General features: G+C 55.0%; 2 protein-coding genes across 3 annotated transcripts in view; one reads left to right on the top strand and one right to left on the bottom strand.

Annotated features, from left to right (window-relative positions):
* The window catches only part of TMPRSS9 (transmembrane serine protease 9), a 56,923-nt gene extending 43,297 nt beyond the window's left edge, over window positions 1-13,626 (top strand). For both annotated transcript variants that reach the window (XM_070793166.1, XM_070793167.1), the window contains 11 exons: window positions 1,540-1,814; window positions 3,405-3,541; window positions 4,251-4,569; window positions 5,523-5,694; window positions 6,161-6,432; window positions 6,985-7,121; window positions 9,230-9,626; window positions 11,622-11,793; window positions 12,448-12,713; window positions 12,835-12,971; window positions 13,422-13,626. In XM_070793166.1, the coding sequence (XP_070649267.1) occupies window positions 1,540-1,814; window positions 3,405-3,541; window positions 4,251-4,569; window positions 5,523-5,694; window positions 6,161-6,432; window positions 6,985-7,121; window positions 9,230-9,626; window positions 11,622-11,793; window positions 12,448-12,713; window positions 12,835-12,971; window positions 13,422-13,583 (2,446 nt within the window). In that variant the 3' untranslated portion in view covers window positions 13,584-13,626. The remainder of the gene's footprint in view (window positions 1-1,539; window positions 1,815-3,404; window positions 3,542-4,250; window positions 4,570-5,522; window positions 5,695-6,160; window positions 6,433-6,984; window positions 7,122-9,229; window positions 9,627-11,621; window positions 11,794-12,447; window positions 12,714-12,834; window positions 12,972-13,421) is intronic.
* Window positions 13,627-22,145: 8,519 nt separating this feature from the next.
* TIMM13 (translocase of inner mitochondrial membrane 13) lies at window positions 22,146-23,371 on the bottom strand. The gene is made up of 3 exons (XM_019964527.2): window positions 23,190-23,371; window positions 23,029-23,097; window positions 22,146-22,858 (listed from the first exon to the last, which is right to left on the bottom strand). The coding sequence occupies exons 1-3, from the start codon at window positions 23,307-23,309 to the stop codon at window positions 22,760-22,762; spliced, it is 288 nt and encodes a 95-aa protein (XP_019820086.1). The 5' UTR covers window positions 23,310-23,371; the 3' UTR covers window positions 22,146-22,759.
* Window positions 23,372-23,675: the final 304 nt, after the last annotated feature.

Raw genomic sequence — 23,675 nt, 5'->3', positions numbered from 1 at the left:
ATTTTTAATTAATTTGTTTTAAATTGGAAGATAATTGCTTTACGCTATTGTGTTGGTTTCTGCCATACATCAGCATGAATCAGCCACAGGCATGCTTATGACCTCTCCTTCTTGAACCTTCCTCTCACCTCTCACTGTAGCTTTGACGTGCATTTCCCTAATGATCAGTGATGCTGGGCATCTTTTCATGTGCTTATCGGCCATTTGTGTGTCTTCTTCGGAGCGATGTCTGTTGAGGTTCTTTGCCCGGTTTTGAATTGGGTCGTTTCTGGTTGTTATTGAAGATGGTCAGAATCTTTACAAACCAGAGTGGCCAATCAGAACGGAGCTGGCCAAAGGAAGGGGAAGGTTCTGGAAGGCTCTGGGTGTGCCAGGCATTGCTAGTTGGTTGTTTCCATCTGAGGAGTCCTTGGGGAGAGGGCAGGGCAACAGGCAACGTGGACTTCCCTGGGAAACCACTGCCTGAGAATATCCGTGGGTCAGGGGGTCGCTAATTCCCAGGGTAACCTGGCTCTGGTCCTGGGAAGACTATCTGGGGGACACAGGTCACATAAGCAATGACATTCAGGTCAAGAAGAGTTGTTTTCTTTTTATCATTTTAAATTTCATTCCTCTCATCATTTTATTATGAAAATATTTCAATAGAAAAGATGGAAAAATAGTACAACAAATACCCATATGCCTGTACAGTAAGTCCCCTACATACAAATTAGTTCCATATTGAGAGCACATTCATTAGTCCAGTTTGTAAGTCTAACAAAGTTAGCCTAGGCACCCAGCTAACACAGTCGGTTATATGCTACTGTACTGTAATAGGTTTATGATATTCTTTATACAAATAATACATAAAAAGCAAACATAAAGCATAAAGAAAACATTTTTAATCTTACAGTACAGTCCCTTGAAAAGTACAACAGCTGGCATACAGGGGCACATTCACACCTTTGAAAGTTCCCAGCTTGAAGATTTGTATGTAGGGGATTTACTGTACCTGATTTCAAAAGTTGTTACTATTTCACCATATTCTCTTTCTCTCTTACTCTCTCCATCTGGCTGTATCTATAATCTATACCCCCCACACCTCTTCATACATACATATCCTTGCCAAGCAGTTTGAAATTAAGTAGAAAACATCATAATGCATCACCTCTGAGGCACCCTTGCACATTTGGACAACTAAAAAACAGTCTTGAATACACATATACCATCACACCCGAGGAAGTTTAAATGGCTACACGGTATCATCTAGTGCACAGTCCTCGTTCAGTGCCTCCTCTCCTCACCCTAATCCCGGCCCTGTGGATCCTGTCTTTGTTTAAAATGTTGATAATTCATGCACCGTGTTTTAATTTTTGTGCATTCGTTCTGATTTTTGCCAATGTTTCATGGAAAACATTCCCATCAGTTTCCATGGCTGAGTTTGGGGGCACCTGCCTCTTGGGTAAGTGCCCCGCTCCCCTCCCCACCCTTCCCACCCCACCCCTACCCCCCGGCTCCAGCCTTGGTGCGCCTCTGAGCCAGGGTCTGTCTGCCCCGCAGATTCCAGGACTCCCCGGAGTGGGTGGCTTACGTGGGCACCACCTACCTCAGCGGCTCAGAGGCCAGCACGGTGCGGGCCCGCGTGGCCCGGATCATCACACACCCATCCTACAACTCGGACACAGCTGACTTCGACGTGGCGGTGCTGGAGCTGGGCAGACCCCTGCCCTTCAGCCGGCACGTGCAGCCCGTGTGCCTGCCGGCTGCCTCACACATCTTCCCACCAAGGAAGAAGTGCCTCATCTCAGGCTGGGGCTACCTCAAGGAGAACTTCCGTAAGCACCCACCTCCTGCAGCTAGGATGCCAGCACAGCACAACCAAGCAAACATCACATGGTCTGGCCTGGTTAGCTGCGAGTTCGGTATTTGCAAATTCGCCCACTTGCGAAAATGCATCTGTCCCCCCAGGTGGACTCTTGTAGGGGACTGTGGTCATCCACAATGTGCGGAATCTTCCCAATGAGGTGGCGGAGCTTGGTGACCCCCTGCCTTCTTGGCTCTGCTGAGACTGGAAACTGGTGTCCTTTTTCTGGTCTATTCACCACCATGGTGTTTTTTTTTTTCTTTCATTTTCGTGCTTTCTGTGGCAAGTTTGACCAAATCTAAACAGGCCCCAAGCATAGAGCTGACGTGCTGACTAGGGTCCTAAGCGCAGGAAGGCTGGGATGTGTCTCATAGGGAAGAAATCCATGTATTCAATGAGCTTTGTTCAGGCAAGGGTTATAGCGCTGCGCTATGGACTGTGAGCTCCCTGTTAGTGAATCAACAACACAGGATAAGTGAGGTGTCTCTAAACAGAAACACACGAACTGTCGTGAGGTTATGTGTGGATTGGCTGTGACCAGGGTCTCAGGGGAGCCTGGCCCTGGGAGGGTGGGGCAGGTTCACTATCAGTGTAGGGGTAACTATGTCAGATCAACTGTGATTGATGGTGAGAGGTGCTAGGAAGGAAACAAAAAGGAGTTGGGGTCGGGGACATCTTTAGGAAAGGGCCTGAGATGGTGGTGCCTAATATAAGATCAGGCATCCCTATTCCAGGGGTTGGGCAGCAGGCCATTCAGAGAGAGACCCCTGCCCACACGGAGCCCCCAGTCCAGGCTGGCACTGCCTGCTGGAGCTTCTGTCGGTGGCAGACACCCGCCATGTCTGTGCCATCCACTAAGGGAGTCAGCAGGCCTGTGACCGGGGTTGGCGTGACTGAGATACTGAATTCTCCGTTTCATTTCATCGTGATGAGCTTCAGTCTGCATTTAAATAGCCTTACGAGGCCAGTGGCTATTGTGTTGGACAGCACAATTTCAGGGGCAGTAGACAGTAAACAAGAAAAGTGACAGATGGTGACGTACCAAGTGGAGTAAAATCAGGCAGGGAGGCAGGGGCAGAGGGCTGCAATTTAAAATAGGAGATGAAAGGAAGAAGGCAGACAGATTCCACAGGGACAAGCCTTGTAGGCAGCTGGAATGGCATGTGCAAAGGGCCTGGGGTAGCCAGGATAGGTGATCCAGGCTTGGGCATTCAGGTTCAGCTGGGGGTAGGGAAATGCCCTGGAGGGTTTGAGGGAAGGCTACCTAATTTGGTTTAATGTTTAGTCAAGATAGGACTACTGCCAGGCTAAGAAAAGTTTCAAGCAGGGAAGTGGGGGCTCAGGGTGGGTAGGTTTGGGGAGGGGAGGGAGGAGCCTAATCTTGAGATGTCCAGGCTGGGAGGGTAGTCAGTGGGCACTGGTGGGCCTGGCTCCTTTCTGAGCTGGGGCTGCAGCAGGTCGACCACACGGGGTGGGGAAACAAGCTCAGGTTCCCAGCTCGGGGGTGTGGACTGCCGGGGTCCTGGGGTGCTCCCCCCTCATCTCTCCCCGTCCCGAGCAGTGGTCAAGCCGGAAATGCTGCAGAAGGCCACTGTGGAGCTGCTGGACCAGGCCCTGTGCACCAGCCTATACGGCCACTCACTCACCGACAGGATGGTGTGTGCTGGCTACCTGGACGGGAAGGTGGATTCCTGCCAGGTGAGCCCAGCACCTGGGAAAGGGGCCAGGGGCCCCAGGGGACGCCCCACCAGCCCCTGAGGTCCTGGGAACAGCCCCTCATCCTCCCACCCGAGGCTCCCCTCTCCCAGAAGTGGGGGGGTCTTCTATCTGTGTTCCACCACCAAGACCCTCTGCTGGGTTGGTCACATGGCTGTGGGTTTCCTTTTTAGTTTGTATCTTTGCTGTCCTTTCGAAGGCCTGGTGGGTGGGGAGAGGCTGCTAATGAGCTCTGGTTGCCACGTGAGAGCGGAGACTGGAGAAAACATCGGGAAATAGCAGGAGAGTGCTTGTGTTTAAGGACGTAAGAGTGCACGGTGAGCTGGGTGTGAGGAGGAGGCAAAGGAAAGCAAGACAGGAGGATGCTGTGGCTGCCCGTGAGATGACTGGAGGTTCCTAAGCCACTGGTGATACTATCCAAGATCTATGGGGCTGAGGAGGGGATATTGTTTATATGGGCTGGGTTTTTAACTGCCAGTGGTGGAACTGAAAGAGGCCTTAGAGATCCAGAGTCCAAGTGTCCTATTGTATTTTTTGAGGCGGAGACTGAGGTTCTGAGATGTGAGTTTTCAGCTTGTGAGGAAACACATCCCACAACCAGGGCTCCCCCTGTGACCTGTAGCTCTGGATCTGGGGCCAGATGTGGCTGGGGAGCCCCAACCCCTCCTGAGGGTGTGCCTCTGTCTCCCAGGGTGACTCGGGGGGCCCCCTGGTCTGCGAGGAGTCCTCCGGCAGGTTCTTCCTGGCTGGCATCGTGAGCTGGGGAATCGGCTGTGCGGAAGCCCAGCATCCAGGGGTCTACGCCCGAGTGACCAGTCTGCGGGACTGGATCCTGGAGACCATCGCTTCTGCAAGCAAGCCTCCAGCCCCCACAGTGGCTCTCGCCTCCACCACTCTCAGCACTGCCTGGCCCACCAGCCCCAAGAGCCTGGTGACTGACACCCTCACCAAACCCACACTGGCCCCTAGCACTATGCCTCTAGACTTGGCCACCGCTTCTAAGCCACAAGGTATTTTCTGGGGAGACAGCAGCAGTGTGTGTCTGCTCTGCACAGGGTCGGATGGATTTGGTACTGGCTTTCTGAAGCACTCTGGGGAAGAGATGGGTGATTGATTAGTGATGTCTGTCAAGTGCATGGGCAAAGGCATGTGGTCAGCCTTCACATTTACTGCCCGATTCACTGGTAGCTCAGCAGTAAAGAATCCACCTGCAATGCAAGAGACCTGGGTTCAATCCCTGGGTTGGGAAAATCCCCTGGAGAAGGAAATGGCAACCCACTCCAGTATTCTTGCCTGGAGAATCCCATGGACAGAGGAGCCTGGTGGGCTACAGTCCATGGGGTTGCAGAGTCAGATGTCACTGAGCATCAGCAAAACTCAGGCCATCCAGGAGGGTGTACTCAGAATATCCTGAAGGTTCAGCAGGGGGCCAGTGACCAATGTGGGGGTGGGCAGGGTCAGAGAGAAGCTGAGTTGAGGCTATCACAGACATGGCACCCACAGGCAGCATATGCACTCTCCACCTGTCTTGACCATGTGGTTTCCGAGGACCCACGTCCAGGATCCCATTGCCCCATCTGATGCTGACCCCTCTTTATGGTCCCACAGACCTGCGAGGCTGAGAACCAATCCAAACTCTGCCTCATTTAAATACCGCCTGCACCTGCCCTGCCCCCAGCTCCATATAACCAGCTCTGTCCATTGAGCCGCCTGGGTTGTGCTGTAGGGGCTGCAGATGTGTCTCTGCTGCGCTGAGGCTGGTAGGGCCGGGGCCTTTACGAACTTGCCTTCTCTTCTCACCCACATCCCCCTCTGGACAAGCACTTAGGGCTCCTTAAGTCTCGGTTTCCTCATCTGTGTGATGTGCCACTTCCCAGCCAGAGAGCCGGGGTCCCCCTGGAACCAGGGTGGTCCTGACGCCAGCAGGCTGAGGTGCCTGGACCCTCCTGTCTTGTCCCTGCAGAGTGTGGGGCCAGGCCAGCGCTGGAGAAGCCCACTCGGATCGTGGGGGGGCTTGGGGCCTCCTTGGGGGAGGTGCCTTGGCAGGTCAGCCTGAAGGAGGGCTCGCGGCACTTCTGCGGAGCCACCGTGGTGGGGGACCGCTGGCTGCTGTCTGCCGCCCACTGCTTCAACCAGTAAGGCCCCCTTGACTCCCCCGATATCACCGGGCAGGTCCCCCACCATCAAATCCCCACGTGCTCAGAGACCACTCAGGACCGAGGGCTGGCGGGGGGAGCGGCCTCCCCTCCCCACCAGGCTCACGTCTAGATGCAGATGGGGTGAGGTGGTTGGGGGGCAGCGTGAAGAAGTAGGGGGCTCTGGGGAGCAGCTTCCGGGAGGAGCCTTGTCTGTAGGGGACATAGGGGCCAAGTATTTGAGGGGACAGTCCTCTCCCCTTTGCTCAAAGGCGGCAGCATTGACCTCTGATGGTCACAAAGCCATGGGGGCCTCTCATACTTTCTTGTCCCAGAAGGAAATGAGGCCCGGGGTCAGGGGGCTCCCTGCCTCACCCTCCCCGGGGCCTGGGTCCCCCAGCTCTGCCTGGTGCCCTGGGGGCTGCAGAGGTGGGGGCGGGGAGTCTAAGCGGCCCCTTCCTGGCAGCACGAAGGTGGAGCTGGTGCGGGCTCAGCTGGGCACCGCGTCCCTGTCGGGCGTTGGCGGGAGCCCCGTGAAGGTGGGGCTCAGGCGGGTGGTGCTGCACCCCCAGTACAACCCCAGCATCCTGGACTTCGACGTGGCCGTGCTGGAGCTGGCCAGGCCTTTGGTCTTCAACAAGTATGTGCAGCCCGTCTGCCTGCCGCTGGCCATCCAGAAGTTCCCTGTGGGCCGCAAGTGTGTGATCTCCGGGTGGGGCAACACGCAGGAGGGCAACGGTGAGCTCCCCGTGCCCCCTGGCCTGGGGCTTTGATCCCCCTGCTTGCAGACCACTCACCTTTCCACTACCTCAGGGTTTCAAACTCTGGCCTAAGGCAGCTGATTTTTATTTTATAGTTTTATTGGCACATAGCCACACCCACTCACTCATAGATGGCCCCCTAGGGCAGCAAAAGCAGAGCTGAGTGGTCTCCATGGAGACTGGCCCATAAAGTGGACTGTATCTACTATGTGGCTCTTTGTGGAAAAAAGTTGGGGGACCCTTGTTATACCACGCATAGCCCCCCACCAAGAGTTAGTGCCTTCTTTGAAGTCTGAGTAGCCCCCTGCAGGGCACCCACGGTGCTAGGGAACCCGCTTGTGGGCCATGGTGAGGCTCTTGGGCTCTGGGGTCTACCTCTGTCTTGCTATGTGACTTAACACACATCCCTGCGAGGACACGAGCCTCCGCGCCTCCCTGTGGGTGGGTGCGGTTGTGGTCAGAGCGAAGCCCTCGCTTAACAGTGAGCCCTCTGTAAGTGGCCCTGGGTGGGTGCTCCTTGTCTTGGCAGCCACCAAGCCTGACCTCCTGCAGCAGGCGTCTGTGGGCATCATAGACCACAAGGCATGTAGCGCCCTCTACAACTTCTCGCTCACGGACAGGATGATCTGCGCCGGCTTCCTGGAGGGCAAGGTGGATTCCTGCCAGGTGAGTTCAGGAGGGACCCGGCTGAGAGGGACCGTGACAAGTCCTGATTTAAAAGGCTGCCTAGCACATGTTAACTGAGAATCCATGAGTATGTAAATGACCACCCTGTCACACCTGACATGTGGGTAACCCATTTTTAAGGGGAAACCAATTGGATCCAGAACATAAAAAGCTAGCTAGACCACGCAATCAGGGCCAGAGACACTTACAGGGAAAAGAAGTCCAGGGAATGCCCTGGCCTGGGGCTCAGTCCCTGGTTAGGGAACTGAGATTCCAGAAACCACGCGATGTGGCAAAATAAATATAAAAAAATATAAAGAAAGAGAAAAAAAATTCATAGACCAGTGTTACCTAGAAGCATAGACACAAAAAAGCCTAACAAAAAGCAAATTCAATTCACTAGGGTATTATGAGGAAAAACATCACAACCAAGGTGAGTCGATCTCAAAAATCTCGGCTCCACACAGGAGACTCTGTCAATGTTATTCAACGCATTTGTACTTTGAAGAAGAGAAATAGGATCATCTCAAAATCAGAAGAAAAGCATTTGAAACACAACAGAAACCTACAGCAAACATGATGCTTTAAAATCATTTTACTGGAGTATAGTTGATTTACAATGTGTTGGTTTCTGATATACAGCAAAGCGACTCAGTTATATATGCATATACTTTTCATATTCTTTTCCATCATAATTTTAAAATACTGAATATAGTTCCCCATGCTATACAGTAAATCCGTAATCTGTTTTCTATTTAGTAGTGTATATCTGTTAATCCCTCCCTGACCCTTCCCCTCTGGCAACCACAAGTATATTCTCTGAGAGTCTGTTTTTGTAACTTGTGTCATATTTTAGATTCCACATATAAGTGATACATGATATTCGTCTGACTCATCTCACTTAGTATGATCATCTCTACGTCCATGCATGTTGCTGCAAATGGCACGATTTCATTCTTTTTTGTGGCTGAGTAACAGTCGATTGTATGTACGTACCGCATCTTCTTTACCCGGTCCTGCCAGTGGACATTTAGGTTGCTTACATGTCCTGGCTATTGTGAACTATGAACTTTGGGGTCCATGTATCCTTTTCCAGTTAGATTTTTCGCCTTTCCTGTATATATTGTCCAGGAATGGGACTGCTACATCATATGGCGACTCTCATTTTTTAAGGACCCTCCCTACTGTTCAGAGTGGCTTCGTTAATTTACACTCTCAACAACAGTGTAAGAGGGTTTCTTTTTCTCCACATCCTTTCCAGCATGTTGTTATCTGTAGATTTTTTAAAAATATGATGGCCATCCTGACTAGTGCGAGGTGATACTTCATTTTTTTTTCACTTTTCCATTGTAGTTTTGATCTCCATTTCTCTAGTAATTAGTGATGATGAACATCTTTTCATGTTCTTATTGGCCATTTGTCTTCTTTGGGCAAATGTCTATTTAGGTGTTCTGCCCATTTTTTGATGGGGTTATTTTGTAGTACTGAGCTTGTGTATTTTGGAGATTAAGCCCTTGTCAGTTGCATCGCTTGCAAATAGTCTCTCCCATTCTATAGGTTGTTTTTCATTTTATGCTTCGCTGTGCAAAAGCTTGTTAAGTGTGATTAGATCCCATTTGTTTAATTTTGCTTTTATTTCTCTTGCCTTGGGAGATTGACCTGAGAAAACATTGGTAAGGTTTACATTTTGCCTATGTTAACTCTTCTAGGAGTTTTATGGTGTCATGTCTTACACTTAAGTCTTTAAGCCATTTTCAATTTATTTTCGTGTAGGGAGTGAGGAGTGAAATTCTAACTTCATTGATTTACATGTGGTTGTCCAGCTTTCCCAGCACCACTTGCCTCTTTTTCCCACTTTATATTATTCCTTAGGAGGGCTGTTTTTTTCTTCAGGGTTTTCTGATGTTTTGTTGCCAAGGCAAAAGTAAGAGCCATCTCAGCTCAGAGGGGTGACCTGCTCCAGGTCACACAAGGTCCCGCAGTCCTGCCTGGGTGTGAGGCTGGCTCCACTGAGGAGCTGCTGCACTCGTGGGCATGTGGGAGGGCCTGGCAGCACTTCCACAGTGAGGATGCTGGGTGCTCAGCCAGCCCTTTGCCTTCCTTTCCAGGGTGACTCTGGGGGACCCCTGGCCTGTGAGGAGACACCCGGTGTGTTTTATCTGGCTGGGATCGTGAGCTGGGGCATCGGCTGTGCGCAGGTCAAGAAGCCGGGTGTGTACACCCGCATCACCCGGCTCAAGGGCTGGATCCTGGCCACCATGTCCTCCCACTTGCTCCCCACGGCCCCGCTGCCCACCACGAGGATGCCCACCAGCAGTCATGCCACCAGGACGACAGCAGGCCTCACAGTCCCGGGAGTCATGGCCAGCACACCCACTCCCTGGGCCACCAGCAGGGTGACCAGTCAACCTGCCGACAGGACCACCACAACTGTGACCTCCACCCCTAGGGGCCAGACACCACTGCCCCCAGCTCCGAAGACCACGGTGGGCGCCCAGCTACCAGGTACCTGGGGGGATGGAGTGGAGCCTGTGGGTGGCAGGTTATTGTGTCTGTCGTGGGGGTGTGTCACCGCGACCCAGCTGGGGGCCTAAAATGTTTGTCGTCTCCCGGTGCTGGAAGCTGGAGTTGGAGATGGCAGTGTGGGCAGGTGGCTGCCTCCTCCCCTGTCCTCAGGTGGTCTCCCCTCTGTCGGTGTCTGTGTCCTAACCTATAGGACCCCAGTTGTACCAGATTAGGGCCCACCCTATTACTAATAACCTCATTTTACTGTAATCATCTCCAAACAGTCTCATCCTGAGGGTCAGGGCTTCCACTTAGGAATTTCGGAGGGGAGAGAAGTCAACCCATTGTGGCCCCGACTCTGCAGATGCACATGTTAATGGCCAGTCCCACAGGATCCCATTAGGGTCTAAGTGGGGACAACTCGGCAGTAAGTAGCCGAAGATGTCATGACAGAGAACGTGGCCCTGGGCTTGTTTGGGACATTATTAAATATTAATCAGAAACATATGAAACTGCTGTGTTTGTGGGTCAAAAATAAAAGCCCCATCAACTGTAGGCAATTTTCTGTGGCTGAACCAGATGCCAGAGGCAGTATCCTAGGCTTTGGGGGAGAATGGAGCCTGTCCCCACTTCCGCCACCCCCAACATTCACAGAGCCCAGGCGGCCTAAGTCCCCAGACATAGACCTGCACCCACAAAGTCAGGTTTATGGACTCACTACAAGGCAGGCCACACCCCCAAAGAACCACGGGGAGACTCACCAGAGGAGAGGCCAGCGCTGTGGGGTGTGGGGACAGAGCAGGTGCTGGGCATGCTGGAGTGAGCCCAGAGCCAAGCAGACCACGTGTGTGTGTGTATGTGGTGGGGGTATCTGCACCCCGTGCCTCCTGGCTTCCACTCAGGGACCACAAGTTTAAGACAGGTGGGACGTTGAGCCCAGAGCCCCTGCGAATCAGGTCAGAGTCTGTGTGATTCCTCTGGATCCAAGGGGATCTCTGCTAGCTGCGACTCCCGCAGGCTGCTCAGAGGAGGGTGTTGACACTGCAGAGCCGCAGTGTGCCCTCAGAAAAACACTGTGTCCTGTTAACCCTGCGGCTGGGTCTGGTCTCCAGCCCAGTGACGCCTATGGAATTTTCCAATAGCTACAGTTCTTACCATGGGGCCGGGAGGTGGAGGGAACCCTGAAATGGCCCATGTTGTTCTACGTGGGGGTAGTGTTTCCAGGAGAGGGGTGCAGCTTCGGCCGAATTCTCCAGGCCTCCTGGTCCCAGGCAAGCTCCAGATAGGGTCAGGTGGGCCAAGGTAGTGGCCCCCCTCTGTCACCACCTCCAGGTGTGGGCACTGAGCCCTTCTGCTCCCTGCAGCCTCTCTTTCCCCTGCTGAGGGGGGCAGGGGAAACAGCTGGGTGGTGGGGACAGAATCAGATGTGTAACCTGAGCGTCCCTTCAGCTGGTGATGGGGGCCCTGCAGCACCCCCTGAAACCACCCATCTCTTCCTACTCTCTTGTTCTGAGGGTGCACCTTGTGCTGGGGGTGGGGGGGTCCACAGGATGGGGGACACCCTGGGAAGGACCCCAGGTCACTGGGACTCGGGTAAAGAGCCCATTGCCGGCATCCAGGAAGACAGGCAGGGCCTCCTGGGAAGCCGCTGGGTGTGCGAGGGCTTGGGAGCAGCAGGGAACTGGACTCCTGGGGACTGAAGGCTGCCTGAGAGGAGTCGGGATGGGAGGGGATCCTGGCACGGAGCCCCAGCTGGGGAGGTGCGGCGCCAAGGCTAAGGGTACAGGAAACAAATGCATTTCAAACATCTGGGACCAGAAGAGGCGCTGGTAGGACCAGGCCCAGTGTCCCGTGGGTGGGGCGTTTTCCTGAGGGGGGTCTCCTACCCCACTCCTCCGCCCTAGCACAGCCAGGCAGGGCTCCATGGTGGGGCGGGACAGTTGGCATGGAGGAGGCACGGGCCCTCTGACCAGCGAGCACCTGCCTCTTTCGCAGACTGCGGCCTGGCGCCGGCTGCGGCGCTGACCCGGATCGTGGGCGGCAGCGCTGCGGGCCGCGGGGAGTGGCCGTGGCAGGTGAGCCTGTGGCTGCGGCGGCGGGAGCACCGCTGCGGGGCTGTGCTGGTGGCGGAGAGGTGGCTGCTATCGGCGGCACACTGCTTCGACGTGTGAGTCCTGAAGGTCCTGGCCCACGTCGGTGGTTCACCAATCCCAGCCCCTGAAAATTCAGAGCGTGGCGCCTCCGCCTTCGCCCGGAACGCCCTTTCCACACACTCACAGCCCCGGGTCCCTCCTTCGCGCAAACCTTCCCTGCCTACCCACCACCCCAAACCTGGCTGCAAGGGGTGAGTCCAGCCCCCACCAAATGCGGGGTTGCAGGGGGCCTCCGGCCAGATCTCTGGGGGGCAGTGAGACACTTTCATCCCCAGCCCAACTGTCTTGGACCGGCACCACCCTAAAGGCCCTCCAAGGTGAGAGGAAGTTCCCCTTCCTGGCAGGGTGCCCAGGAGGAGGGCCGGCCAGGGTTCCTGCCTTCCATGGAAACACCCATCTCAGGATGCGCCTCACAGTGCCGAGGTCGGAGCGGTTGGGAGGTGGGATAGGGGGTCCTCCAGCCACCAGAGCCCCAACATTAGGTGGAAATGGACACAGCGTGTAGTGTCACCTCAGTGCCTGGTGGCCCCTCATCCTCCCCGCCCCCCCCAATTCTAGGGAAAAGGAACACTCAACTGAGGTCAGGTGCCGGCCACGTGTGCAGGGGAGCCCCCGATAGGGCAGGGGCGTGAGGACCCGGGCGGACGCCTATCCTTCACATCCCACAGCTACGGGGACCCCAAGCAGTGGGCAGCCTTCCTGGGCACGCCGTTCCTGAGTGGCGCTGATGGGCAGCTGGAGCGTGTGGCGCGCATCCACAAGCACCCCTTCTACAACCTCTACACGCTCGACTACGACGTGGCACTGCTCGAGCTGGTGGGGCCAGTACGCCGCAGCCGCCTGGTGCGGCCCATCTGCTTGCCTGAGCCCGCCCCACGGCCCCCCGACGGCGCGCGCTGCGTCATCACAGGCTGGGGCTCTGTGCGCGAGGGAGGTAGGTGCAGCCGCCCCTCTGGGGCATCAGGAAGGATCCCGCCCAGACCCCCACTGGGGATCCCTGTGGTACTGAGTGGGCACACAGCCGTACTAAGTCCCGTCTTGCCGCTCGCCTGCAGGCTCCATGGCCAGGCAGCTGCAGAAGGCGGCCGTGCGCCTCCTCAGCGAGCAGACCTGCCGCCGCTTCTACCCGGTACAGATCAGCAGCCGCATGCTGTGTGCCGGCTTCCCGCAGGGAGGCGTGGACAGCTGCTCGGTGAGCGACTGTGCAACTGAACCGGGGGTCCCCGGGGCCCCACCCTCACGACACAAAGCCCCTCAGCTGCCCGCCCCACCTCCAGTGCACTTCCTCAAACAGAGCAGCTTTCTGCTCTCCTGGAGTTTCCCCTGAACGCCGCCTTGGCGGACACCTCTAGAGAGCCGGGTTCCACCCCACGGCATCCTCCCCCAGTCAGGTAGAGGGGTCAAGAGCAGTGGGGCAGAGGCCGTGTCTTCTCCAGGCCCACCAGGCAGGTGTCCACCAATGTCTGCCAGCTGGATGAAAGCTCACCTGAGCACTGAACCCATTTCTCAGATGGTAGTGAGGCTCTCCCAGGGGCAATGACTACAACTTACGTGGGGTCACGGAGGTCAGGCCAGCCCACCCTTGGCTGCTGCGGGGGAAGTACTGCCCGCTCTGAGTACCTTTCCTCTCTCCCCTCCTCAGGGTGACGCTGGGGGACCCCTGGCCTGCAGGGAGCCCTCCGGCCGCTGGGTGCTCACTGGGGTCACCAGCTGGGGTTATGGCTGTGGGCGGCCCCAGTTCCCGGGCGTGTACACCCGGGTGGCTGCTGTCAGAGGCTGGATCGGGCAGAACATCCAGGAGTGACCACCACATGGCTGCCCAGACCTGGACCAGAGTCGAGGAGGTGGTGGGGCGGGGGTGGGGGGGGGGCGTGGGTAATGGGGGTGCAGTTGAATTGCATATTTTGTTCCAATAAACACAGCCCCTCGTCTGTAGCCTGCTGGCTCGGCACCTCCGTGTCACAGCAATGACCAACTGCCCACCCCTCACACAGGGCCTACAGCGGGAGGGATGGGGGGACTTCCAGGGAGAGGCCCACCCTCAGCCTCTGGGCAGCCTTGTCTGCAGGCTCCCCTTTACATGAATAACACTCCCTGTCACCTGGGAGTCCAGGGTCACTGGGGAAAGAAAGGGAGGGGTGCTGACGCCAGTCCCCAGAGACCCCAGCAGGGAAGACACACAGGGTCCCCCCAACATACCCTCCCTCCCTCAGCGATCTGTCTCCAGGAGGTCAGAGTATAGAAGGAGCCTGGCCACAACCACAGGTCCAAACCCCGATTCTATGCTCAGGCATGAGGCTGCCTGACCTGGGCGCAGTGCCAGAGCTGCCCTGGGTCTTTGCTCTCACCCCTCCAGCCCCCACCCTGAGGAAGGCTCCCAACCCTGACTCCCCCACCTTCAGCAGGAGGGAACACAATCTCTAAGTTAAAGGGTCCCGAGATAAGAAACAGAGCTACACACACACAAATGGTAATAAATGGCACCTCCACCAGACTGAGTCTCCCTGGATGCCCACTTTATATTAGCATATTAGATGACACACCCACCAGCAGCCAGGACCAGATATTAGGGATCAAAACAGGGCAACCAGGGTGGCCCCCCTCAAAAAAGCCCTGTCTGGGGAGACTAGTGCACATGCCTCCCCAGTGTCAGCCTCTCCTCCTCCTTTTAAAATTAAATCTCTTTGGCCAGGTGGGCAAGAAGTTTACGGTTAACTAAGCTCCTGATCCCCCGTTCTCTGGTCACTGAATAAAGCTGCTGTGTCCATCTCAGCTTTGGTCTCCTTATTCACCTACTGGAACCTGAAGAGAAAGAACCTCCCCTGAAGCAGAGAGCTGTGGCTGGGAGACCAGGGTCCACACCACTTAGTTTGATTACAAACTGGCACTCAACGTGGGGTCTACTCCCTCCTGTAACTCAGGGCTTACTCACTGACACAGGGGGGACAAGACCAGCTGAACCACCGGGCAGCTCTGAACCCCTTGGGCCAGTGAGGGCTACTGAATTCATCCTGAGATCTAAGAGCAGCCGAGGATCGAGCAGAGCGCTCCCCAGGTGAAGAATGTCTCCAGCCTCAGCACATCTACAGCAAGGCGGCTGGCTGCTCGCTGCAGACTGGGGCCGGGTCCAGTAGGACTGGAAACTTCCAGTCACTGACATCAGAGGGGACCTTATCACCTCAGCCCTCTTCCACAGCATCTCTGCTCCCAGCCACACAAGGACTGGGTCAGATTTTAGCCAGAGACCTAGACCACATGGTGGGTGCCGGATGTGGTGGGTGCCAGATGTGGTGGGCGCCGCATCACCAGCTAGCCAGCAAGGCCCCAGGGAGCTGGAGACAGACTAGAAGCAAGGGCTCCCGGGAGGCTGGGGAGGGGGGTTGTGTGTGTATGTGTGTGTGACCAAGCTGCTAGCCACGCAGAACTGCCACTGGGGTGCACCCTCCACAGCTGGACATCACTGCCACTAAGAGAGAACTCATGATCTTTTGAACTGTCACCTGGCCCCAGTATAAACCGGCGGAGGGGGAGAGCTGCCCAACCATGCTCTCTAAATCCTAACACCATTTCCCAACTGCATCTCTACCACCAGCATCTGAAGAACATGGGCCAAGACCTCATTCCAGTTTCTCACTGTGCTATGCATGAAATGTGGGGTTACTTCTAACCTCCCTCCTGGTATTAGGGCCCCAGCCTGAGGGTCCTCATGGCCTCCTCTCCCACCCAGGGCCGTGTTCCTCTTCCACTGGCTCACCCAGGACTCCTGAGTCACCTATCCCACCTCTCCTGGTTCCCATGCCTTCTACTCTCTCCAACCCCCATCTCTCCACACCTCCTAAGGGGATCAGTCCATGGCACACCCACCCTCTGGGCTCAGTAGGCAATTCCTCCCTTGGGAGGTCCCCAGTGGAGGGAGCAGTGTGACCGCTGTATATGTAGCCCTCTTCTCCCAGATCTACAGGACTGAAAGGGCAGATCCAAGGGTTTGAGGGGCCCCTAAGAGGGTCCCCTTAATTTAGTCCAGGGAATGTTCCAAACCTGTTTCCCCACTTAGTGAACATTTTATTCTCCTGGGGAAGAAAAGGCACTGATTATAACCCATACAAAGGAGGAAGCTGGTAAGACCCATCAAAGTCATGCCAGACACGCTCTGTGGTGTGTTAGTCGCTTAATCGTGTCTGACTCTTTGCAACCCCATGGACTATAGCCTGCCAGGCTCCTCTGTCCATGGGATTTCCCAGGCAAGTATACTGGAGTGGGTTGCCATTTCCTTCTCCAGGGAAATCTTCCCGACCCAGGGATTGAACACAGGTCTCCTGCACTGCAGGCGGATTCTTTACTGTCTGAGCAACCAAGGAAGCCCATACCAGCCTGGAATTCAGGCTGTTTCCAACACAGACCCCACGTGGGACCATCAAGAGGAAGATGGCCAGCAGCACCTCACTCTCGGGGATGTGATTTGTAGGGTTCCTGGAATGCCTCAGGGAATGCCTTCGCGTGTACATGAACGTGAACCTGGGGTCAGTGGGTGGGCAGGCCATTCTTAACAACTTACTGACCACAGGTGGATGAATGCGTCTTTTGTTACCCGAACATTATTGACTGGAGACATTTCAATATTCACTTACATAACAAATCGCCACAGACATTAGTTCCTGCAAAAATCCCTTGGTCAATAATGTGCAAAGTCCCATTTCACTTTCCAGAGTGTCCAGACATTAGAACATTATAGAAGCTGGAGACAGGGCCCCCCATGCCCACTTCCCGGGGGTGGAATCAGCATTTAGGGTGTTCAACTGGGACCTGGAGGCAGATGCCAAGGAAGACAGACAAGCGGAACCAACAGCCAGTAACCTGGCTTCAGCTATTTGGCCCCCCAAAGGGACTATGTGGTATCAGTGAGTCGCCCTGGCTTCCAAAGACCACAGTGGGGAGCAGAGCTCAAAGCCAGTCATCATGCACAAGGGCTGCAGCAGGGCCGCCGGAAGGGTGACCCACGGCAGCCTGGTTCATCCTTGCCGGCTGCACACGTTTAAGAGGACTGGAGGTGCCCAGGAGCTCCTTGGAGAAGCCTTGGCTGTCTGACCAGGGGGGTAAAGCGGTGGACTTTCTAGTGGACATGGGGCGCCACTCTGTCTTGAACACTTGACAGGATAGAATGAGTGAAGATAAATGCGGAATGACGGGAGTGGAGGGGAAGCTATAGGAACAGAGCTCCGAAGTGTGACTCGGGAGAGGGTCATCTCACTCTTTCTTGTGTGTCCTGGAACACCTGCTTTCTCTAACACGGAAAGACATACTATAGAAACTGGAGGCTGTGGTTTGTCTCCAAGACAAACACCTCAACACGGAAACCCCTTTGACTGTGGAGTCGCTTCTGTTCTGTCACCCTAGTGCTATTGCCCTTGCCAAGAATACTTTTTTTGGGGGGGGGCCCACTGAGCAGCATGTGGGATCGGAGTTCCCCCGCCAGGGATCAAACCCCTACCCTGTGCATTGGAAGTGAAGAGTACTAATCACTGGACCACTGGGGAAAGCCGTTTCAAGAACAATGGCCTGATTAATCTTGAGGGGGTTACTTCCTCTGTATGGTCCCGAGATCAAAGCAGTCCATCCTAAAGGAAATTAATCCTGAATAATCATTGGAAGGACCAATGCTGAAGCTCCAACATTTTGGCCACCTGATTCGAAAAACTGACTCATTTGGAAAAGACCCTGATGCTGGGAAAGACTGAGGGCAGGAGGAGAAGGGGACGACAGAGGATGAAATGGGTGGATGGACAGGAGTTTAAGCAAACTCTGAGAGACAGTGAAGGACAGGGAAGTCTGGGGTGCTGCAGTCCATGGGGTCGCAAAGAGTTGCATAGGACTTAGTGACTACACAGCAACAAGCTGAGGATTGCAGGCACCTTGAGTCAGAATAGGAGCTATTCTCCAATGAGTGCTGTGTGTGTGCTAAATCGCCTCAGTAGCGGCCAACTCTGGGACCCTGTGGCTATAGCTCGCCAGGCTCCTGTCCATGGGATTCTCCAGGCAAGAAGACTGGAATGGGTTGCCATTCCCTCCTCCAGGGATCTGCCCCACCCAGGCATGACCCCACCCTGAGTCTCATGTCTCCTGCACTGGCAGATGTGGTTTTTTTTTTTCAGATGTGTTCTTTACCACTAGTGCCAACCGATGAGTGGATGACATTCTGCCAGTCCATGAAAGAGCTGTCTGCCACAGCACAGTTAACATTGTAAATCCCCTGGCTGAGAGAGGACCTCAAGTTTCAAAGGAGAAAACTCAACCCTCCCCCAGCAGGCAGAGCTTTGAGGGCTCCTCAGAGCAGAGGGGCCCAGGGCACAGTTGAGGGAGAGGAGAGAGGGGCCTTGTCAGAGGGCACCCCCAGTACAAGAAAGCAGCTCTGGGGTTTCCTGGGGATGGCCGGGTGGGTTCTGTTGTATAGGGATCCCTAACTTTAGCTTAGATTACTAAGCCCTGGTATGAACAATTAAAAGTGAGGGACCGTGAAGAATGAAATGGCAACCCACTCTAGTATTCTTGGCATGAGAATTCCATGGACAGAGGAGCCTGGCGGGCTACAGTCCATGGGGTCACAGAGTCGGACACAACTGAGCACAAAACGCACAGCAGATTGCAAAGACTTTAATATGAAAAAGAAATTTTAATGTCTCAAGAATAAACCTTTAAAAAAAAAAAGGGAAGGACCAGGCTTCCTTGGGGGCTCACTGGTAAAGAATCCGCCTGTCAACGCAGGAAACATGTGCTCCATCCCTGGTCTGGGGAAGGTCCCACATGCCACAGAGCAACCACTGAGCCCAACCACTGAGCCCAGGGGCCGCAGCTACTGAAGCACATGCCCTCTGGAGTCCACGCCCCGTGACAAACGCGCAAGTGCAAGGAGAAACCGGTGCACTGCAGCTGGAGAGAAGTCCCCGCTCTCCCCAACTAGAGAAAGGCCCACGCAGCAACAAGACCCAGCATAGCCAGAAATAAACAAAAATTTTTTAAAAGTGAAGGAGCCTGACCCTTTAGAGTGGACCCCTGACTGTGACCAAGTGCTCCTGGAACGTTCCCTGCATTAGCTTCATGGGACCCATTCACAGCTCCATTCACATGCATGTACACACACATATGGAAGAACTCACCAAGAGACACACACACACACACACAGAACTCACCAGGAGAGCCACGTACACACACACAGAAGAACTCCCCAGGCCTCTGACTCAGGCTGCAGCCTATTCTGAACAACTGGACCAAAGTTCTGAAGGACTGCCTTGTGCTCACAGGCTGTAGCTGTTAATTCTCGGCTCCTGAGAGAGGTGAGGATTAACTTCTGGATAGCTCCTGACCATCTGAAGCTCCCCACCCCACCGACCATGTCCAGCCGTTCATAAGGAAAGCAGCAGGGGGCAGACAGGGTGGAACCCAAGTTGCACTTCTAGATGACCTGCTGGTGACGGGGGCCCTGCAATGTCCTCACCACGCCTGCCTGCACCCTCAGCCAGGTCCAAGGTTAACCTGTGATCGGGAGGAAGTCATGGGACAGGGTCACCCCCGGAGGCTGGACCTGCAGAATCCGAGTGTTTCACCCATGGAAGGAGCTTCACAAAAGATGGAAATGCAAGGGAGGGCATGCCCTGGGTCTATCACTCTAGCAGAGGACGCTAAAGCTCTGCCCTCTGGCTGCTCTGCGTACAAGCCAGGGCACTAAAGTTGGGGAAAGGGCAAGCTGTCTGCAGCTACACTGACTCTAAAGCCAATGGAGGCAGCGGTCACTCACCACAGACCCTATCAAGGGGGAAATGCAGGAATAACAAAAGGAAATAACAGGGGAGACACAGCAGCTGAACAAGTGGAGAGGGGATCATGGACTTCGATATGCTGCCGTCTACACCCCAGAACAATGGCAGCAGGCTTTCAGATGGTGATATCTTAAAAGCCCTGAGTGCCTGGGGTGGATGGTTACTGGTCATGGGCAGCTGTCCCTCCTGTCGGCCATCACACTGCAGGCCATCCGGGCAGCTCACCTGAGTACACAGGACAGTCAGGAGGCCCCATGTCAGTGGCTCATCAAGTCCACGACCATCCCTGTTCTCCAGTCTCCTTAAATGGGGTCGGAGCTCACTTTGTCTGCCTCCGGAATAAGCCCAACACTCACCCACCCCCCGCAAGGTCAACGGAGTGACCCCCACGTGGGATAGAGCCACACATCCAGGTCAAGACTGGCAGACTGATTTTCTAGGGATGCCCTGGACACAAGGAAACGTCAGACGTTTGCTGACTGTCACCGACACCCTTGCCAGCTCGATAGAGACATGCCCCACCCAAACGGATACTGCCCTGGAATTCTCCAAGACCCTGCTCAAGGAAATAACCCCTCGGTTTGGGCTCCCCAAGTCTATCCAGAGTCACAACAGGCCCACCATTGTTTCCCAAATTTCTACGGAACTCTTTAACATTCTAGGAATTAAGTGGGCTTTTCATGCCACTTGGAGACCACAATTGTCGGGAAAAGTAAAACAAATCAAACCCTAAAAAGAAACTCAGCCAAACGATGTCCAGACACTCACCTGCCCTGGCTCTCCCTCCCCTAGAGCACTTGTGAGAACATGGACAGCCCCCAAGGAACACGCAGGTGGGGTTCACGTGGGGGCATGTGACGGGTGCCCCTTCCTCTAGGACCCAGCTCCAAAACCCACCTCAGGGAGACAGACGCACTGAAACATGCCTTAGAGAGGAGAGTCAGAGCTGTACACACCTACAGGGATTTGGAACTGCCTCCCCTGACATCACTTCACATCCTTTTCTCCCTGGGGACTGGGTTTGAGAACCTGGGAAGCTGGAAATCCACAAGACCAGTTAGACCCCCAGGTGCTGCTGTAGCCTGCCAGATTCCTCTGTCTGTGTGATTTTCTAGGCAAGAATACTGGAGTGAGTAGCCATTTCCTCATCCAGCGAAATTCCTCGACCCAGGGATCGAACCTGCATCTCCTACATTACCAGGAGGATCCTTTTACCACGGAGCCACCTGGGAAGCCCAGACCCTAGGTGGGCAGGACCTTCCCAAGTAATCTCGACCACCCACTCTGCAGAACGATTACAGGGCATGACTCCACAGGCCACCATACCAAAGTGACATCACCTACACCTGAGAAAGAAGTTATTGAGCCACCCACTCAATATACCAGTGAACCTGCCACAGACCTTAAATCACCTCCTTTTTTTTAAACCATGCCTCGAAGCTTGTGGCACCTTAGTTTCCCAATCAGGGATTGAACCCCAGTCTCCTACAGTGAAAGTGCTAAATCCCAATCACTGGACTGCCAAGGAAGTCCCCAGCTCACCCTCGCTTAGACAAATCCCAATTTGTGCACAATGCATGCCAGGCCGGCTAAGTTCTCACAACCCAGATATAACCATTCATGACATCTCCCAGCCCCAAGAGCAAAGGGCAACGGGACTCACTGTGGCAGGAGGAGGGATCAGTCATCAGCCTCTGACTAGCAGCCTCCCAGAGTCTCACATAGACCCTAGAAGACTTGTCTAAAAATATGGCCGATGCCTTACAAGGACTCCATTCTTCTCTGGACTCAGTAGCAAATATTCTCGACAACAGGCTGCCCCTTGATTATCTCCTACCTGAGGAAGGGGAAGTCTGCACAGTTAAGACCTGCTACATGGGTGTCAATAATCCTGGTCAGATCAAAGTAAATACAAAACACAGGTATGAGCAAGCTCAGTGGTCACACAGATATAACACACTCCAAAATCCAATCCAAGCTCCATTTAGTCAGAGGCCTCCTTGGCTTAGCCTGGCTTCTTCCATTTCTCTACCCACTAACTGCTATCATCTGCCTGCTCATCTCTGGGTGGGCCTCCTTAATTGCCTCCTCGACTTCCGTTAGTGAACAGCTTGAAGTCATCAAACTTCAGGACGATTCGAATGCAAGGATGCAAGTACATGGGACTGCAGCCTGGTGACCATCACACATATTTTAGGCTCATCAGGGAACAGTTCTGCCCCCCTCAACTAGGGAACAACCACACCCGTGTGTTCAGCAAAAAACAGCCTCAGCTTCGGAAGTCAGACCATCTGTCCTCCAGCGCCCCTCAAGAATGAGGAGCAGTAACAAGAAAAGGGGAGGCTTTGTCACCAGGGATAAACCAGGAATTTGCTCAAAACCTGCCAACCACACCCTCTCCCCACTTTTAGCAAGAGTTAACATAAACCTTTAAGTTCAAGGGTCCAGAAATAAAAAAGGAAGCGCCCTTCCCGCACACAAACACACAAAGAAAAACACAAGTGGAACCAGCTGAGACCAAGATGGCAGCAATCCAAACTCCAATAGACCCTGCATCTCATTACATGTTGATTTTACTGTATGAACGTATTACACAACACACCTCATAGCAGCCAGTACCATACATTAAAAGACCAAAACAGGATAAAGAGAAGGTGGTCCCCCACTCCCTCAAAAAAGCCCTGCCCCTTCCCAGGTAAACTAATGAACATGGCTCCCCATCACTGACCTCACTCCTCCCTTTAAAATTAAATCCCTCTCGCCAGGGGTTGTCAAGTTCAGCCCTGAACTAGTTCAAGCTTCTCCATTCTCTGGCAGCTGAATAAAGCTTGTGATGTGTTAACCAGCACCCTCCTCCCAGGCAGACAGCGTAAGCCGGGTTGAGGCCCCACAACGGTCCATACGACTCAATCCGTTAACAGGCGCACAAAGAGAGGTGGCACCCGGAGCCAGGGCCGCCCCTACCAAGATCCAAGCTACACCGGCCTAGCAGTGGGCGGCTAGGCGGAAAGGACGGGTAGAGTCCCAACGGTCCCAGCACCAATGTCGTCCTCATAAACTTCTGGTAGGCAGTACGCATATGCAGGACCCCGCCTCACAAACAGTGTTTATGGAAATGGGTCCGGGGGTAGGGCAAGGGTCGGGGGGTTGGTCTGCAGGCGCGTCGCGGTCACATGTTGGCTCGTTCCCGCTGCAGCCGCGAGTTGTAGGCACGTGACACGGTGTTCCAGGCGTCCATGTAGCGGTCCATGCACATGGCGATGCACTTCTGGGGAAGGAACCCGCGAGCCGCTTAGGTCTGGACCGCGGCTGGTGTCCCCGCCCCGGCTGCGCACGCGCAGCATCCTCTCCACGCCTCTTCATTAAGTCAGCGCACGCGCGGAGGCCACCCTACAGGGTCCAGCCCGCGACCCCGCGACCCCGCCACCCCGGTTTTACCTGCTCCGAATTGTCCAGGGAACCCCCCGGCTTCCCGATACACTTCCGGAAGCACTTGTCCGTCATCCTCTGTGGGGACACGCGAGCCCTCAGTTGCGACACCGGCCCCGGCGGATCCCGCAGCCCTCAGCCCCCCACCCCGCCCCCGGCCAGCCCCGGACCTGTAGCAGCTCCTGCGCGTTGGCCACGGCGATCTGCACTTTCACCTGCTCCATTATGAGCCCTGGGTCCAGCTTCCCCCCGCCGGAGCCCCCGAAATCGGAGCCGAAGCCGCCCTCCATGGCTCCGCAAAGTCAACCGGACCGCCGCCGCGTGCGCCGACCCGCACTCACGCCGGAAGTCCGCTGCCCCAGGGCCCCACGGGAAATGGAGTTCCGGTGGGTGGGAGCAGGGTCCGGACTACGAGTCCCATAAGGCCGCGCGAAACTTCCCGCGCACGCGCAGAGGCGAACGGGCCGAAGTCCGCTTTCCGTGTCGAACTCCGGGTCGAGAGGCCCGCACCTCCGTGCTTAGGCTCCAACCCCCCAGAGGTCCCGCCGCGCGTGTACTGGACGATGAGCGCGTTTACCCTGCTCTTTGCAGACCTGGTAGCGCTAGGCCGTATTAGGGGACCAAGAGCGCTGCGGGGTGTCGGTGTATCAGATGGG

This window comes from Bos indicus, chromosome 7 (assembly GCF_029378745.1).
Source record: "Bos indicus isolate NIAB-ARS_2022 breed Sahiwal x Tharparkar chromosome 7, NIAB-ARS_B.indTharparkar_mat_pri_1.0, whole genome shotgun sequence".
In the NCBI taxonomy this organism is placed as follows: domain Eukaryota; kingdom Metazoa; phylum Chordata; class Mammalia; order Artiodactyla; family Bovidae; genus Bos; species Bos indicus.
Note: the sequence above shows the minus strand (reverse complement) of the source record. Positions and strands in the feature narration are given on the sequence as shown.

Coding starts and splice junctions, on each gene's coding strand:
- TIMM13 (XM_019964527.2), bottom strand. CDS start 23,309: ATGGAGGGCGGCTTCGGCTCCGATTTCGGGGGCTCCGGCGGGGGGAAG. Junction 23,098..23,189: donor ACGCGCAGGAGCTGCTACAG/GTCCGGGGCTGG, acceptor GTGTCCCCACAG/AGGATGACGGACAAGTGCTT. Junction 22,859..23,028: donor CCCTGGACAATTCGGAGCAG/GTAAAACCGGGG, acceptor TTCCTTCCCCAG/AAGTGCATCGCCATGTGCAT.